At 38.6% G+C, this 14,773-nt stretch overlaps 1 protein-coding gene across 1 annotated transcript; it reads left to right on the top strand.

Moving 5' to 3' along the window:
• Positions 1-627: 627 nt before the first annotated feature.
• On the top strand, positions 628-14,368 carry LOC587603 (drebrin-like protein A). The gene is made up of 10 exons (XM_030993039.1): positions 628-759; positions 4,912-4,967; positions 5,800-5,912; positions 6,745-6,819; positions 7,332-7,553; positions 9,332-9,483; positions 10,174-10,228; positions 10,621-10,686; positions 11,307-11,715; positions 12,338-14,368. Exons 1-10 carry the CDS (start codon positions 677-679, stop codon positions 12,538-12,540), a joined length of 1,434 nt encoding a protein of 477 aa, XP_030848899.1. The 5' UTR covers positions 628-676; the 3' UTR covers positions 12,541-14,368.
• Positions 14,369-14,773: the final 405 nt, after the last annotated feature.

The following is a 14,773-nucleotide window of genomic DNA, read 5'->3' as shown; positions in this document are numbered from 1 at the left end:
AGTGATCGCATATTTCATTGGTCAGATTAAATTCATAATTTTGTCATTCTGTATCTCTTCTTTTTTCTTTTTTTTGTCCTGCATTAATACAATAAACCAATAACACCAAGGGTTGGATTGTCCTTTAATCTCATGCAAATTAAGTCATGATCGAGGAAGCCCAAAAGTATTATCTTTATTTTGTTATAACAAAATTATGGCGTACATAAGCATTATGGAATGTGTATAACGCATTTTGAAACGTGTAATAAACTGATCAAAAGTGGGGAGAGGCTGGAGCTTCCACCCCGACCCCGATATCCTATTTTCCCAGAGAGAGATAGAGATGAGAGAGAGGAGAGAATTATAATAGGGGATCCATGCGGGGATCCATGCGGGGATCCATGGGGGGCTTTTATATCGTAGAACTTGCCCCCTATATCTAACATCTCATTTATAGCTAGGCGATTATGAATATGAAATTAACAAGACGGTGTAAAATGGATCTGAAGGCTGCAGTTTTGGACAGTTCGGTGGCAGATAAGAGCAAAATCACACAAAAACAAGTAGTAAAAAACATACGGAAAAGAAGCTAAGTATACACTCTGATCCAAGACAGAACATGTCAATTAAGCGCCATCTACGGGAATAACATTACAGGATAGATCAAGAGGAGGAAGAGATTTCTGAAATCAAAATGTCGATCAGTTTTGTAAAACATCGAGATGCCTTGATGAAAGCATACAAGGACGTCTGTAGTGACAAATCATCCACAGACTGGTGAGTATAACCATACTGGTTAGAATCCAAGAGATGAGATATCGGTTTTCCTGTTTGAAAGAGGAACAGGTGTGTGAATATGTTGTGTGGTTGCGGAAACAGTTGAACCAGGGGCGCTGGCCTTGTCGGCGAGCTCAAGTCACGGGGAAATTACCCGTGTGAATTGCGCGTCATGACCGATGGTTGCCAACTTCCGGGTATGGACTGCTTAATTTCACCTCATATTTCTGTGTCTATCACACTCTCGATCTCCGGCCATAATTTTTAGTGATATGATGGTGATGCCCTCATTTTCCCCCTCTATGTACAATGAAGTTAAACTAACTCTAGATCATAATTACAGTTTAGAGATATGAGTGTGAGGTATTGTGAATGGATATTTGAGAGCGTGTTCACTCGTCACACAACATAACTCTTATTTTTATTTTAGCTACGAGGAAACAAGGTTGCACTGACAATAAAATACAAGAAAGAAAGTATTCCCTTTTCGTTAATTTATTGGGTACTGAACAAAGCTGACAATGCACTTGCAAAGTGCAGTCAAGCAAAAGTAGCAGACTTGAAAATGTGAATATTGCACGAAGATTACATAATGATTAAGGGTGAGAATGAACATGAATAAATGCGATGTACATAATGAATGAAAGCTTACGACAGAATAGAAATGGCGTCGAAAGTCCAATGAAGATGAAGAGAGTTCAGAACGAAGGAAGGGGCTCACGCGATGATGTGCGGAGGCTTGAAGGCGGAGATGCAGCTTCGTATTCGTGGCTGAAGAGCGGTGAAGGATCTCGACGCTGACGCTCGTGATAAAGATGTGGTTGAAGCTCTCAGGCGAGAAGAGAAGAGAAGAGAAGAGATGTGGCGCTCGACGACGAAGCAGTGAATCGCTTGATGTCGGAGGCAAGTAGAAATGTAGACATGCAAAGCCGGCACTGGTGCTGAGTAGTAATTGTTGCTCGTTTGATGCGCCGGACTTTGATGAAGAAATGTTTAGATGAGCTACGGTGAAATGATGAGCTCGTGAGTGGAAAGAGCTACCGGAACAAAGAAACTGGCAGCTCCCAGCGGAGAGTCAGGCGCCATGTCGGTCCTGACTATAACGTTCCACTGGGAGACTGCAGCCCGATGAACACGGCAGAGAAAGAGTTGACGTGCCGTAGAAAAGACGAAAGGCACAGAAGAATACAGCCTGGAGAGGAAATTGCGGAGACGTCTTGACTCGACCAAGGTGAAAGCGGGAGTGAAGAAAAACCTCGTGGAGTTGAAAATACGCGGGGTGAACAGTGCGGAACCACGATGCGCGATTGGAGAGAAATACACACGTGGCCCGAATAATGCATATAAATAAGTAGCGTGATGGAAAAATACAGGAGACATAAATGTACGGTGAAAGTAGGGCGAATGTAAGTAGGGCGAATGTAAGAGCCGCTACATTACTCCCCTGCCAGAATTGAAGCTGTGTATGCAATACACAGATGAGAGGCGAAAAAGATATACATGAGCAAAGTACAAAATGTCACAAGAATCAATGGCTGATAAATATGTAAAAGTGCATGTATTGTATAGTGTATGCAGTAATTTACAACAGCCTAAGAAATGTACAAGCATGGCATGTTGAAAGAATGTAATACAACAAGCATGGTATGCGAACGGCTGTTTAGTTGCCAAAAATTGAACAGTGAGTATTGACATGGTATGCATCGAATAAACGTGTATAAATGCAAGAGCATAAAAAAACACTCAATACATAATCCAGAATGAAGACATTTTATAAAACATTGCTAAGTCCAAAAAGTCTGGGAATAATAAATCCGTACAACCAAGCTTCAAAGTAAACGAGGGGTCACCACTTTAGAGATATGAGTGTGAGGTATTGTGAATGGATATTTGAGAGCGTGTTCACTCGTCACACAACATAACTCTTATTTTTATTTTAGCTACGAGGAAACAAGGTTGCACTGACAATAAAATACAAGAAAGAAAGTATTCCCTTTTCGTTAATTTATTGGGTACTGAACAAAGCTGACAATGCACTTGCAAAGTGCAGTCAAGCAAAAGTAGCAGACTTGAAAATGTGAATATTGCACGAAGATTACATAATGATTAAGGGTGAGAATGAACATGAATAAATGCGATGTACATAATGAATGAAAGCTTACGACAGAATAGAAATGGCGTCGAAAGTCCAATGAAGATGAAGAGAGTTCAGAACGAAGGAAGGGGCTCACGCGATGATGTGCGGAGGCTTGAAGGCGGAGATGCAGCTTCGTATTCGTGGCTGAAGAGCGGTGAAGGATCTCGACGCTGACGCTCGTGATAAAGATGTGGTTGAAGCTCTCAGGCGAGAAGAGAAGAGAAGAGAAGAGATGTGGCGCTCGACGACGAAGCAGTGAATCGCTTGATGTCGGAGGCAAGTAGAAATGTAGACATGCAAAGCCGGCACTGGTGCTGAGTAGTAATTGTTGCTCGTTTGATGCGCCGGACTTTGATGAAGAAATGTTTAGATGAGCTACGGTGAAATGATGAGCTCGTGAGTGGAAAGAGCTACCGGAACAAAGAAACTGGCAGCTCCCAGCGGAGAGTCAGGCGCCATGTCGGTCCTGACTATAACGTTCCACTGCAGGCCTGATAAAAACCCGATTTAAATCGGTTTCCCGATTTTTTTTATTTTTCCCGATTTTTTCCCGATTTTTTTTTTCTTCCCGATTTAAAAAAAAAAAAAAAAAAAAATTTTTTTTTTTTTTTTTTTTTTTTTTTTTTTTTTTTTTTTTACCAGATTTTTTTTTTCTTCCCTTTTTTATCCTGATTTTCCTGATTCCCCCCTTATTTTCTCTATTCTTCCCTATTTTGCCCTATTTTTTTCTCCCGATTTTCTTACTCGAAAGGGGGGAATGTTGTTAGATGCCGTTTTTTCCCCGCGAATCGCCTTTTTTTTTTTTTACTCAAGGGGGGCGTGGTTGAGGGGAAAACAAAAAACCTATTTTTTTTTTAGTGCTCACTATCACCCCTGCACTGGGAGACTGCAGCCCGATGAACACGGCAGAGAAAGAGTTGACGTGCCGTAGAAAAGACGAAAGGCACAGAAGAATACAGCCTGGAGAGGAAATTGCGGAGACGTCTTGACTCGACCAAGGTGAAAGCGGGAGTGAAGAAAAACCTCGTGGAGTTGAAAATACGCGGGGTGAACAGTGCGGAACCACGATGCGCGATTGGAGAGAAATACACACGTGGCCCGAATAATGCATATAAATAAGTAGCGTGATGGAAAAATACAGGAGACATAAATGTACGGTGAAAGTAGGGCGAATGTAAGTAGGGCGAATGTAAGAGCCGCTACAACAGTATTATCATTTGTTTGGCCTCTGGAGCAAGAAGTATTTTTTGTAAGATTCTTCTTGTTGCATGTTGTAGTGCTTTGGGCCGCTCTGGGAAAAACGCAGTTACCAGTATATAAATAATAATAATAATAATAATAATATTGATAATGGTAGTAGTACAGTAGTTAAGAACTAAGCCTACGGTTTACTTAACCCTGTCTCCTAATAATAATCCAAATATCAATTAACACAGAGACTAGAGGTCACGCCCACTCCAGCAAAGCATAGAGAGCTCAAGAGTCAATGCTAATGCGTATTGACCTCTAGCACTGCATACTTGCTGTGAGGCAGGTATTATTAGACCCATACACAAATATACACACCACACACTATTGCATACTAATGCACACAATAAAACCATTGTGGCTGATCAAATTTGACACTAGACTTACAATTTGAATTTTTAAATTATTCTTTTTAACATCAGTAAGTTGAAAAAATTGTATTTTACTGCTATTCATCAATGTCACTAAAGTACTGATTTTGAGTGAAATCAGTTGAGTTTTGTACAGTGGTGTTTGAAATGTTGAGAATTGATAAAACAGCTTTCAATACACAGCCAGGATATATAGTAATGTACCTATGTGTGGTCACGCCCTGAAGAAACGATGTGATCAGTCTACTTGTACTTCAGTGTAATTATTATTGTCTTCCCACTTCCCACTTCCTGTATTTTCTCTTTCTCACTTCTTTCTCCCCCCCCCCTTTTCTCTCTCTCTCTCTCTCTCTCTCTCCCTCTCATCACAATTCTGGCTTCATCTCTCCTCCGTAGGGCTGTTTTTGGCTACGAAGGAAAAACATATGACTTGAAGGTAGATGACACGGGAGGTATGTATTATGTAGCATTCATATACAGTACTTCACGTACTGTATATTAAAAAGAAAAAAATCTTGAATGTCAACAAAATGATGAAATTGATCAGATTGCACCTCATAGAATAAAAGAAAGAGTAAAAACAGTTTTACTAAAATATTTATAATAATTGGCAAGAAAAATTCAAAGATATTTTTTTTTTTAAGTGTGTTTACAGACCGCAGGAGGTGACAACCAAAAGGAAGAAAATTATTTGTAAAATCCTTAAAGAGAATTGTCAGGCTCTGAACAGCAGCTTCCTCTTCACCTTGCATTCATTTGGGGGGGGGGGGCAAAATTTATGTTCATGTGTGATTTCTTTTTTTTGTCAGAATTGCATTATGACAAATTTATGGTTAAAAATGGACCCTTGTAGATCTATATGGAGCACATGTTACAAAATACAAATGACCTCAAATATCCATGCGTTTAAGATTAATCACTGCCAAAGTGATGGAGGTGCTTCAAGGATACCTGTTTGTTACCCTCTTGAGAAGAACACTTAAATCTGCAGGAGTATCATATATATATATGTACCATGAATTACATAAATAAATAAGTATTACATAATTTTTGTAAACAAACATCCAGTATTCGTCTTGATGGGCTTTGCAATTTAGTACAGATGATCTTGATCTGCCAATGCGCAGATAAGTGTCCATGAACGAATCTATTGTAGCATTAATAACCTGTTTCCAGCAGTGTGTATCACTCGATTATGAATTCAGATTTTGTATTGTTTTGTTTTATTTTCCTTTTATTATTATTTCTTTTGGGGTTTTATAAATTTGGTGTTCTATTTTGTAGAGGATGGCATTGAGGAGATGGCAGATACCATGAACTGCGCCAAGATCCAGTATTGCTTCTTGAGGGTCATTGACCCTAACAGCAATCTACATAAGAATGTACTCATCAACTGGGTGAGTAGTAGTAGGCCTGTATCTCAAAATGAAGTCACAGAATTGAAATGTTGAAATGCACCTTCTCCTTTTTTTTTTACTTAAAGAGAGGTTGAGCTCTAGAAATATCAGAAGTATCAGAAATTTCAGAAACATGCAATGGGTGTTCAAGACCACAGATGAATGATCTTTGCTACTCAACTTTTGTAGAAAGTGTATAGTACTTGTACATGTAGTTATTTAATTACCAATGATAATTAAATCAAGCTGGAGAAGTCCCAACCTGTGTGCGTTTACATTTCTGCTTTTCAGTGAGTGTGATTTTGGGTGATCCAATATTTGCTCCGGTGACAATCCCCCAGGCTTTATTTCGTGAAAAGTTTAGGGTTATAATTGGGGTTGCAATTGGGTATTAAATTTGGTTTAGGGTTAAAGTTAGCATTCCTGGTTTAGTGTGGGATATTGTCCACAGAGCAATTGTCACAGGAGCTTGTCTTGTACCACCTAATTTCCAACAAGTATTTGTTAGTTTGTTCATAGTGCTCCAATCACCCCCATATTACTGCATGATAGCCACTTTCCATTTGCTTTCAGCCCGTCTGTCACAAGTGCAGTTCCATGACACAAACTTGGTTTGCTTTAAACTCTTTGATAATACAGTCACACCTGTCTACAAAGACCACATTTTTTGTTTCCGTTGAAAATGGTTTCTTATTGAAACATACACTAAAGGAACCTGTCTTCAAAGACCACTTTTTGTGTTCCCCTTGGGCGGTCGCTATAGACAGGTTTGACTGTACTAGAGAGAAGTTAGGTGATGATCTGATATTTTTGCTGTGTCTTTAATCTGCAGATCGGTGATGGAGCCCCCGTTTCCAAGAAGGGAACCTGTGCAAGACATGTCCAAGATGTCGCCAACTTATTCAGGGTATGATGAGAGCAGACCATTTTTGTTTAGTATTTCAATTATATTTTTATTTTTTCTTTGTTTCTGTCTATCATTATTTCTTTAAATGGCAATCAAAAACTTTGTATTGAGGTCATTTGTGTTCAGGCAGGACAATTTGAGAAACAGAATGGAGAAAGTTTGAAATATATCTGACAAATAATAAGAGAGTTATCACTAAATCTATATGTATCTCTAATTGGCAATTGATCAATGGATTGTAATGTAGTCACAGACAACCCTCCCGTTTATTGTTTACAAAACTATTGTTAGTTTCTATTTTTCTATGTGATTTCTCCCTTGGGGCACTACTAAAAACATATTATGAATAGAATATTGTTATAGGTCCTCTAAAAAATAGGGCCCTCGATGTCTATTGGAAACCAGATTATCTGATTGGGCATGAGTTATGCATACATGTACATGTATGATTTATTGATGGTGGCATGGCAGGGGTTATATCTCCCTATTAATTCTTTTGTTTTATCTTCCAGGGAGCCCACGTGACCGTAAATGCTCGCTCAGAAGATGACATCGACGAGGATAGCATCTTAAAACTGGTGGCCAAATCTTCCGGCTCCAACTATGGCTTCCACAAGGAGAAGCCAACGGGAGATGTTGGGCAGACAGGACCAGTGGGATCCGTCTACAAGAAGACCAACGCAGCCATGGAAATCAAGTCAAAGAGGAGTGATAAATTCTGGCAAGATACAGAGGTGGGTTTCTCCTTTAAGCGGAACTGCACTACTTGTAGCTAGTTGCGCCCTCTATGTAGCCAACAGTGACTAAGCGGTACCCATTGGTCCAACATTGTCCCCTTTTTATGCCTCCGCCACCGAAGGTGGTGCCGGAGGCATCATGTTTTCGGGTTGTCCGTCCGTACGTCCGTCCGTACGTCCGTCCGTACGTCCGTCCGTCCGTCCCGTTTGACCGTTATCACAATATCTCAAGAACCATTTAAGATTTAAACTTAAGACTCGGGAATAGTATTTATCACCATAGGAAGACGATCTGATTAGATTTTGGAGTACGTAGGTCAAAGGTCACAGGTCACAGAGGTCAACTTATGAAATTCCTTGTATTGAGTTTGTTAGCGCGATATCTCAAGAACCATTTGAGATTTAAACTTCAAACTTAAGGATAGTATGTATCACCATAGGAAGACGATCTGATTAGATTTTGGAGCACGTATGTCAAAGGTCAAGGGTCACAGAGGTCAACTTATGAAATTCCATACATTGAGATTGTTATCATGATATCTCAAGAACCACTGGAGATTTAAACTTCAAACTTAGTGATAGTGTGTATTACTATAGGAAAACAATCTGATTACATTTTGGAGCACGTAGGTCAAAGGTCAAGGGTCATAGAGGTCAACTTATGAAATTCCATACATTGAGATTGTTATCATGATATCTCAAGAACCACTGGAGATGTAAAAACTTCAAACTTAAGGATAGTATGTATCACCATAGGAAGACGATCTGATTAGATTTTGGAGCACGTAGGTCAAAGGTCAAGGGTCACAGAGGTCAACTTATGAAATTCCATACATTGAGATTGTTATCATAATATCTCAAGAACCACTGGAGATTTAAACTTCGAACTTAATGATAGTGTGTATCACCATATCATAATATCTCAAGAACCACTGGAGATTTAAACTTCAAACTTAATGATAGTATGTATCACCATATCATAATATCTCAAGAACCACTGGAGATTTAAACTTCAAACTTAATGATAGTGTGTATCACCATAGGAAGACAATCTGATTAGATTTTGGAGCACGTAGGTCAAAGGTCAAGGGTCACAGAGGTCAACTTATGAAATTCCATACATTGAGATTGTATCGCGATATCTCAAGAACCACTGGAGAATTTTCACTTCAAACTTAATGATAGTATGTATCACCATATCATAATATCTCAAGAACCACTGGAGATTTAAACTTCAAACTTAATGATAGTGTGTATCACCATAGGAAGACAATCTGATTAGATTTTGGAGCACGTAGGTCAGAGGTCAAGGGTCACAGAGGTCAACTTATGAAATTCCATACATTGAGATTGTTATCATGATATCTCAAGAACCACTGGAGATTTAAACTCCAAACTTGTTTAAATTGCTCTATGGCGGAGGCATCATTTTCGACTGCGCGCAGTCAAAATTCCATCTAGTTTTTTATGTTATTTGAGAGCTGATTTATTAAGATAACCACTTGCCAGTGACCATGCAGGGAGGTCTAATCCCTCCCGGTCAAACTAGTGGAGATTGGCTTTAACCTCTTCAAAACCACCATGTTTTTGAGCAGTAGACCTGTTTACTAGTTAATGTATTTTAATTTATGCGTGTTTCTCTCCGTAACCCCTGGTTACTGGTCAATGAATTCATTCACTATGAATGATAGCATTACATGTACCTAGTTTTACTCCTTTTCTTTTCTTTACCTCATCTACATTTGTTCTTTTCCTTTATCTTTTTTCCTCAACAGAGTGATGAGAAGAACCGTGTCAAGCAAGAGACGGCCAAGAAACAGCAAGAACGTGACATCATTGATAAGGAGAGAGTGGAGAGAGAAAAGAGGGAAGGCGCTGAACGCGAGAAAAGAATGGCGGAGAAAATGAAAGATGTTGAGGGTAGAAAGTAAGTACTGTTGACTAATGTTTGGAGATAATTTGTATTTGGTCTTTCCGTTTGTATTTTCTGTCTTCTGTGCAATCACACTCAAATTTCATTTTGCCATCTTATTTCTTAGAAATAGTGACTGGTTGTGTACCCTTTGATAGTCATATTTTGCTGTCAAAATTGTTTGACATATTTGTTTAGTTTTTTGTTTAGTTTGGGGAGGGGGTTAGATGGTAAGGAAAAAATATACAGAAGTAGAGAGCAGTTTTGCTATGTAGTTGTAATTGTACTTTTCTGTTGATGTGAGGATGACATTTTTTACAGAATGTGCTGTTCAGATATTTGAAATTCCCATTGACATTTAATCAGGCAAACTGTATATTTGTATTGGGTTAAGAAAAGAGATATTGCTATTCTGATCGATCAAATACATTTGAATATGTGTCAGTTGCTTAGCACTGATTTTAACTCCTTCCCTGCTGTGGGCGCCAAATCTGGCTTCAGAATGTGAACACAGAAGCATCCACTATACTTAGTTCATTCTTCCAATGGGAAATGTATTTCTAACACAATTTAGCAAGTGAAAAAAAGAGTTGTATTCCAAAATTATTTGTGAAAGTTCGTTTATGACAATTGTTCAAAGCTAAGTGTTATTGAAGGAATGGAGCACCTGTAATGAAGACATTTCCCCTTTATCGATTCTTGTAGGAGACAAGAACAGAGATCACATGAAGAAGCTGTCAAGGCAGAACAGTCAAGATGGGTAAGTCTTCTTAGTTTTGATCATGATGATGAGAATAATGATAACAATAATAGTAATAATAAGATCAGTAGTAATGATAATAAAAATAGCAGTAAGAAGAAGGAGGAGGAGGAGGAGGAGGAGGAGGAGGAGGAGGAGGAGGGGAAGGAGGGAGGGAGGAGGGGGGAGAAGAAGAATATAAAAATTCTAATGATAACATGGATAATCTGGAAGCTTTTGGTATATCAGGTATCACCCTCTTGTATTGATAAATACAGTGTGGCACAGGGAAATTAGTTGTGTGGCATATAAAGAGTTAACAAATGAAGCAGTTTGAGGTGTCCTATGTTAATGAGCCCTAAAGCAAGGGAGAGGTCATTGCCTTGACTTTCCAAATTATTATGTTTTGACAGGAAAACAAACAGGAATCAGATGCGGCTCCTACACGAAGGACAGGGCAATCAGAGGAGAGGAAAAAGGTATGTATGGAGACACAGAATACAGTCAACCTATCTGTTATCAAAGGCCACTCAAGCAAAACAGAAGAGAATTACCACTGTAGATGGGTTGTCTTTTCAGTCATGTTCTACAAAACCTGTTAATATTCATTAAAGTATCCAGTTTGATCATGTGGGAGTCCTGAAAAAAGGGATAGAAAAGAAAAGAGGAAAAGGATATAAAGAGAAGGGAAGGAAGAGAGAAAGAGAGCAAGAGAGAGGGAGAGCAGGATACAGGGGTATGATGATGAGGCTACAATAGATTTCCTTGGGGCGGGGGGGGGGGGGTCTTGAATTCTTCACTAAAATAATAATTGAAAACAGACATTGCATGGTTTCTTAGGATACAAACAGTGAAAACAATGTCAAAAGATAACGTTTGTATGGCTACAGTTGCCTGATGACCATACCGGTACTCATCTTCTCACTTTATGACCCAATTAATAAGGTTGGCTTTACAATACATGCTCATTGTTTTCAAGTCGTATTGATATTATTTAATATTCTCAAATGTAATGAGCCATTCAGGGAATGCAACTGAAAAAAGGGAAGGCCTAGTGCTTAGTTGATACTGAGAGTGTCTGTACCATTTTCAAAAACAGGAAATGGCAGCAATGATATCTCAGAGGAAGCAGAGCTCTTCAGAGCCGGTCACAGAAGACCAGGAAGCCCCACCCCCAGTATCACGTGCTCCCGCCGTCAGACCTCCTGCTGCCAGACCTCCCATGCCTGTCCCTGAGCCAGAACCAGAACGGGAACCGGAACCAGAACCAGTATGGGAACCAGAACCAGAACCGGAACATGAGCCGGAACCTGTATACGAACAGGAACCAGAACCAGAACCAGCATACGAGCCCGAGCCAGAACCTTATTCAGATCCGTATCAAGACCAGGTTCAGACCGAGCAGGATCAGTACCAACCAGAAGCCCAGTCGGACCCATACCAGGACCAGACGCCAGCCCAGGATCCTTACCCAGAGGAACCTGAACAAGAACTTTATGAAAACCAAGGTCAGTCATTACGGATGGTGTTTATGTGCCACAGAGAATATCAGGGGGTCACTAAAGCAGGGCTTTGAGTTGTTAATATCTTTCAGTTTGAAAATTGATTAAAAAGGAACTTGTTAAACTGTTCTTGTTAATATGATTTGCTTTCTAGACAGCATTCAGCAGTCTTTTTGGCGAGTATGGTCCAACAACTACCCCCCCCCCCCCCCCCTAACCAAAAAAGAAAATTTAGAAATTGACTTTTTGATTATTTTGTGTGCTGTATTTATTTTTTGCAGGATAATGATATTTATTCTATTATATCCACTGGGATGAATACTCCGTGTAAATTACCATCTTTGACCATTTGAGGATTGAAAGAACTTTGACTGACCAAAAATGAAATGGTCAATATGGCCCATATTCTACTAATTCATTTAAACCCAAACCTGGGTCTAAGATTACGTTTAACAAACAAAAACGTTAACCTCAATCTAGTATCCTTTATCAAACCCAATTACGAACAGGAGCTGAAATGCAGCGTCGGATTTAAGTTTCAGTAGAATACGGACCTATACAAATGTGACTATGAGTAGTAGAAGAAGTACCGATAGACTAATTGGGCATTTTGTTTTGGTCCTCCTAGAAGCATTGCAGGGCCAGGACCAGGACCAGGGCATGACAGCGAGGGCTCTCTACGACTACCAGGCCGAGGATGATACAGAGGTGACCTTTGACCCCGGTGACATCATCACGCAGATTGAGCAGATCGATGAAGGGTGGTGGAGGGGGCAGGCCCCCAGTGGCGAGTTTGGTCTTTTCCCAGCAAACTACGTGGAGCTCATCTGAGGATGGTCCTAGAGGTCCTGTTTCACAAAGCCCTTTCTTAATGACAAATGACAAGAATCAGTGACAAATCTGCTATGACCAATCAGAAGCAAGGATTTCAGTAGCTTATAACAAAAACTGTCATTTGTCACTGATGATTAGTTCTGTGAAACACCCCCTGGAGAGGTCCATCTGTGTGTCTTGAGGATCGTTGATACAGCCTGATGGCTATGAACTATGGTGGGGTCTGAAAGCTTTGATTAATGGCTTCCCTTTTATATATCATTTTATATAGATTTTTATATGAGTCATGAATTTTGTCATTCAAGCATTTACGTAAGTGTGGTGAGTGTTGTCTCGTCCCAGTTCATTGGTCCACCTCTCGCAGAAACTTGAGTAAATATAAGGATGAGGTTGTAATATAATGGATTCAGCCTTGAACTTCTGGTCACGAAAAATATATTATCTTAAGTTTTATCCTTGCCTCACCCCCTTTTAAGATTTAAAATTAGCACTGTTGGTAGAGAGGTAAAGCTAGATTTCTATGTGAGTAATGTGTATGAGATCTATGTAAATGTACATTAATGCTAGGATGTTATGCAGATTCTTCAAATATAGTGCAAAATTGGACCAAAAGTAGCTTTTAATGTACACTTCTAATACATATACTCTTTATTACAGTAGGTACATGCACATGTACACATGATATTTACCGTAACTATTTTAAATAGAATGCATGTGGCTTAGTCCAAATTTAACTGCAAAATCATAATAACTTAACATGCATAAGACATTGGGTTATTTTCACAACTAGTCCATGTTTGGGTAATATTCGTGCTATTGTATTAATTTTATTGTATTTAATGTATTAAATGAATCAATTTACAATACCCGAGACTTCCTGGTTACTTGTTAATCTACTCTCTAAGCTCTCGAGTTATACACTTTTCACCTCTTATTCTAGAAAATACCGGTATTGAAAGTGACACTCATGCCTTTTGTAAGAAAGATATTATCACTCCAAAAATTCCTTCAGCATATTTTGTAATTTGTACATGCATAGAAGAACGGAAGTATAATTTACTTCCTACATAAAATTTAGAATATGTATTGTAGCTACAAGCTGAAATAGCAATGATTGGGAAGATGTGTGGCATGAAGCTGTTCAATAGAAGGAATACAGTTGCAAAATTTACACAGAATCATGCATTTTTTAAATTTGCTCTTGGTACTATAATGTTTCCTGGGATTTAGAAAAACAGAATAATTAACATCTTCAGTCAGCCTGTGTACTAAAACTTTTGATAGACTGTGATAATAGATTTCCTTGTTTTTTTTTAGATTTATGTCTGTGCACCATAAATTTCTTAAAAATACTCGGAATAGCCCCCGCATTTGTTATATTTCATAGTGCATTTTATTTATCAGTAGTGATGAAACTTTAAAGAATATACAAAAAGCTATTGAGAAGGAAGTTATTGTAATGATCTTCACCAAAGTTATTCCTGCTTGAATGGTCTTTGAAATACCCGAGGAAGCTTCAAAGTAGTGTACATCATGAACATGTTTTTGTGTAGTAGAGGCAGAGCACTGTTTAAGTCCATTCATTGTTGTATTATTGTCATTTTTTATTTGTCTTTATAGATTCAATTCAATTAATGTATTGTCTTTAGTATGTATTGCTTGTGGTCGTCAAGAAATCATTCAGAGAAAATTAAGCATCTTCTAGAATCATGCTATGTTGATCTTTCATGTCAAATGATACACCAGTTCTTTTAATTTATGTTGAATTATTCTATAGATTTTCACAATGAATGAATAAATATATTTTATAAAGCACTGCAAGTAATATCTGGTTATCCATTAGATTTTGTGTATGGATGTGTTTTTTGTTTGAACTGTATGATGTTTGTGTATGTATGTATTTTATGTAGTGCATTTATTCATTCATAGTTATAAAAACCCAAAAAAACTCAGAAATACTCATTAAAGTCAACCTCAAGGGTGTTTAAGAAATTGCTATTTAACATTTACACATCAAAAGCTCTAGGCCCATACCAGATTCAAAACCCAAATTCTCGAGATTACAGCTGAAGATCTGATCATCGTTTCACCGAACATCCCATCTACTGGTATGCCGACATCCCATTGCAACAGGTATTAATTTTATTAAATGCTTTTCAATAGGATGTTGGCAAACTTGTAATTATGACGGTTTTGTGAAACTATGCCCAGGTCAATATTAGTCCCCGTC

This window comes from Strongylocentrotus purpuratus, unplaced genomic scaffold (genome assembly GCF_000002235.5).
Source record: "Strongylocentrotus purpuratus isolate Spur 01 unplaced genomic scaffold, Spur_5.0 spur5_contig_847, whole genome shotgun sequence".
Taxonomy (NCBI): Eukaryota; Metazoa; Echinodermata; class Echinoidea; order Camarodonta; family Strongylocentrotidae; genus Strongylocentrotus; species Strongylocentrotus purpuratus.
The sequence above is the reverse complement of the archived record's forward strand: the minus strand, read 5'-3'. Positions and strand labels throughout refer to the sequence as shown.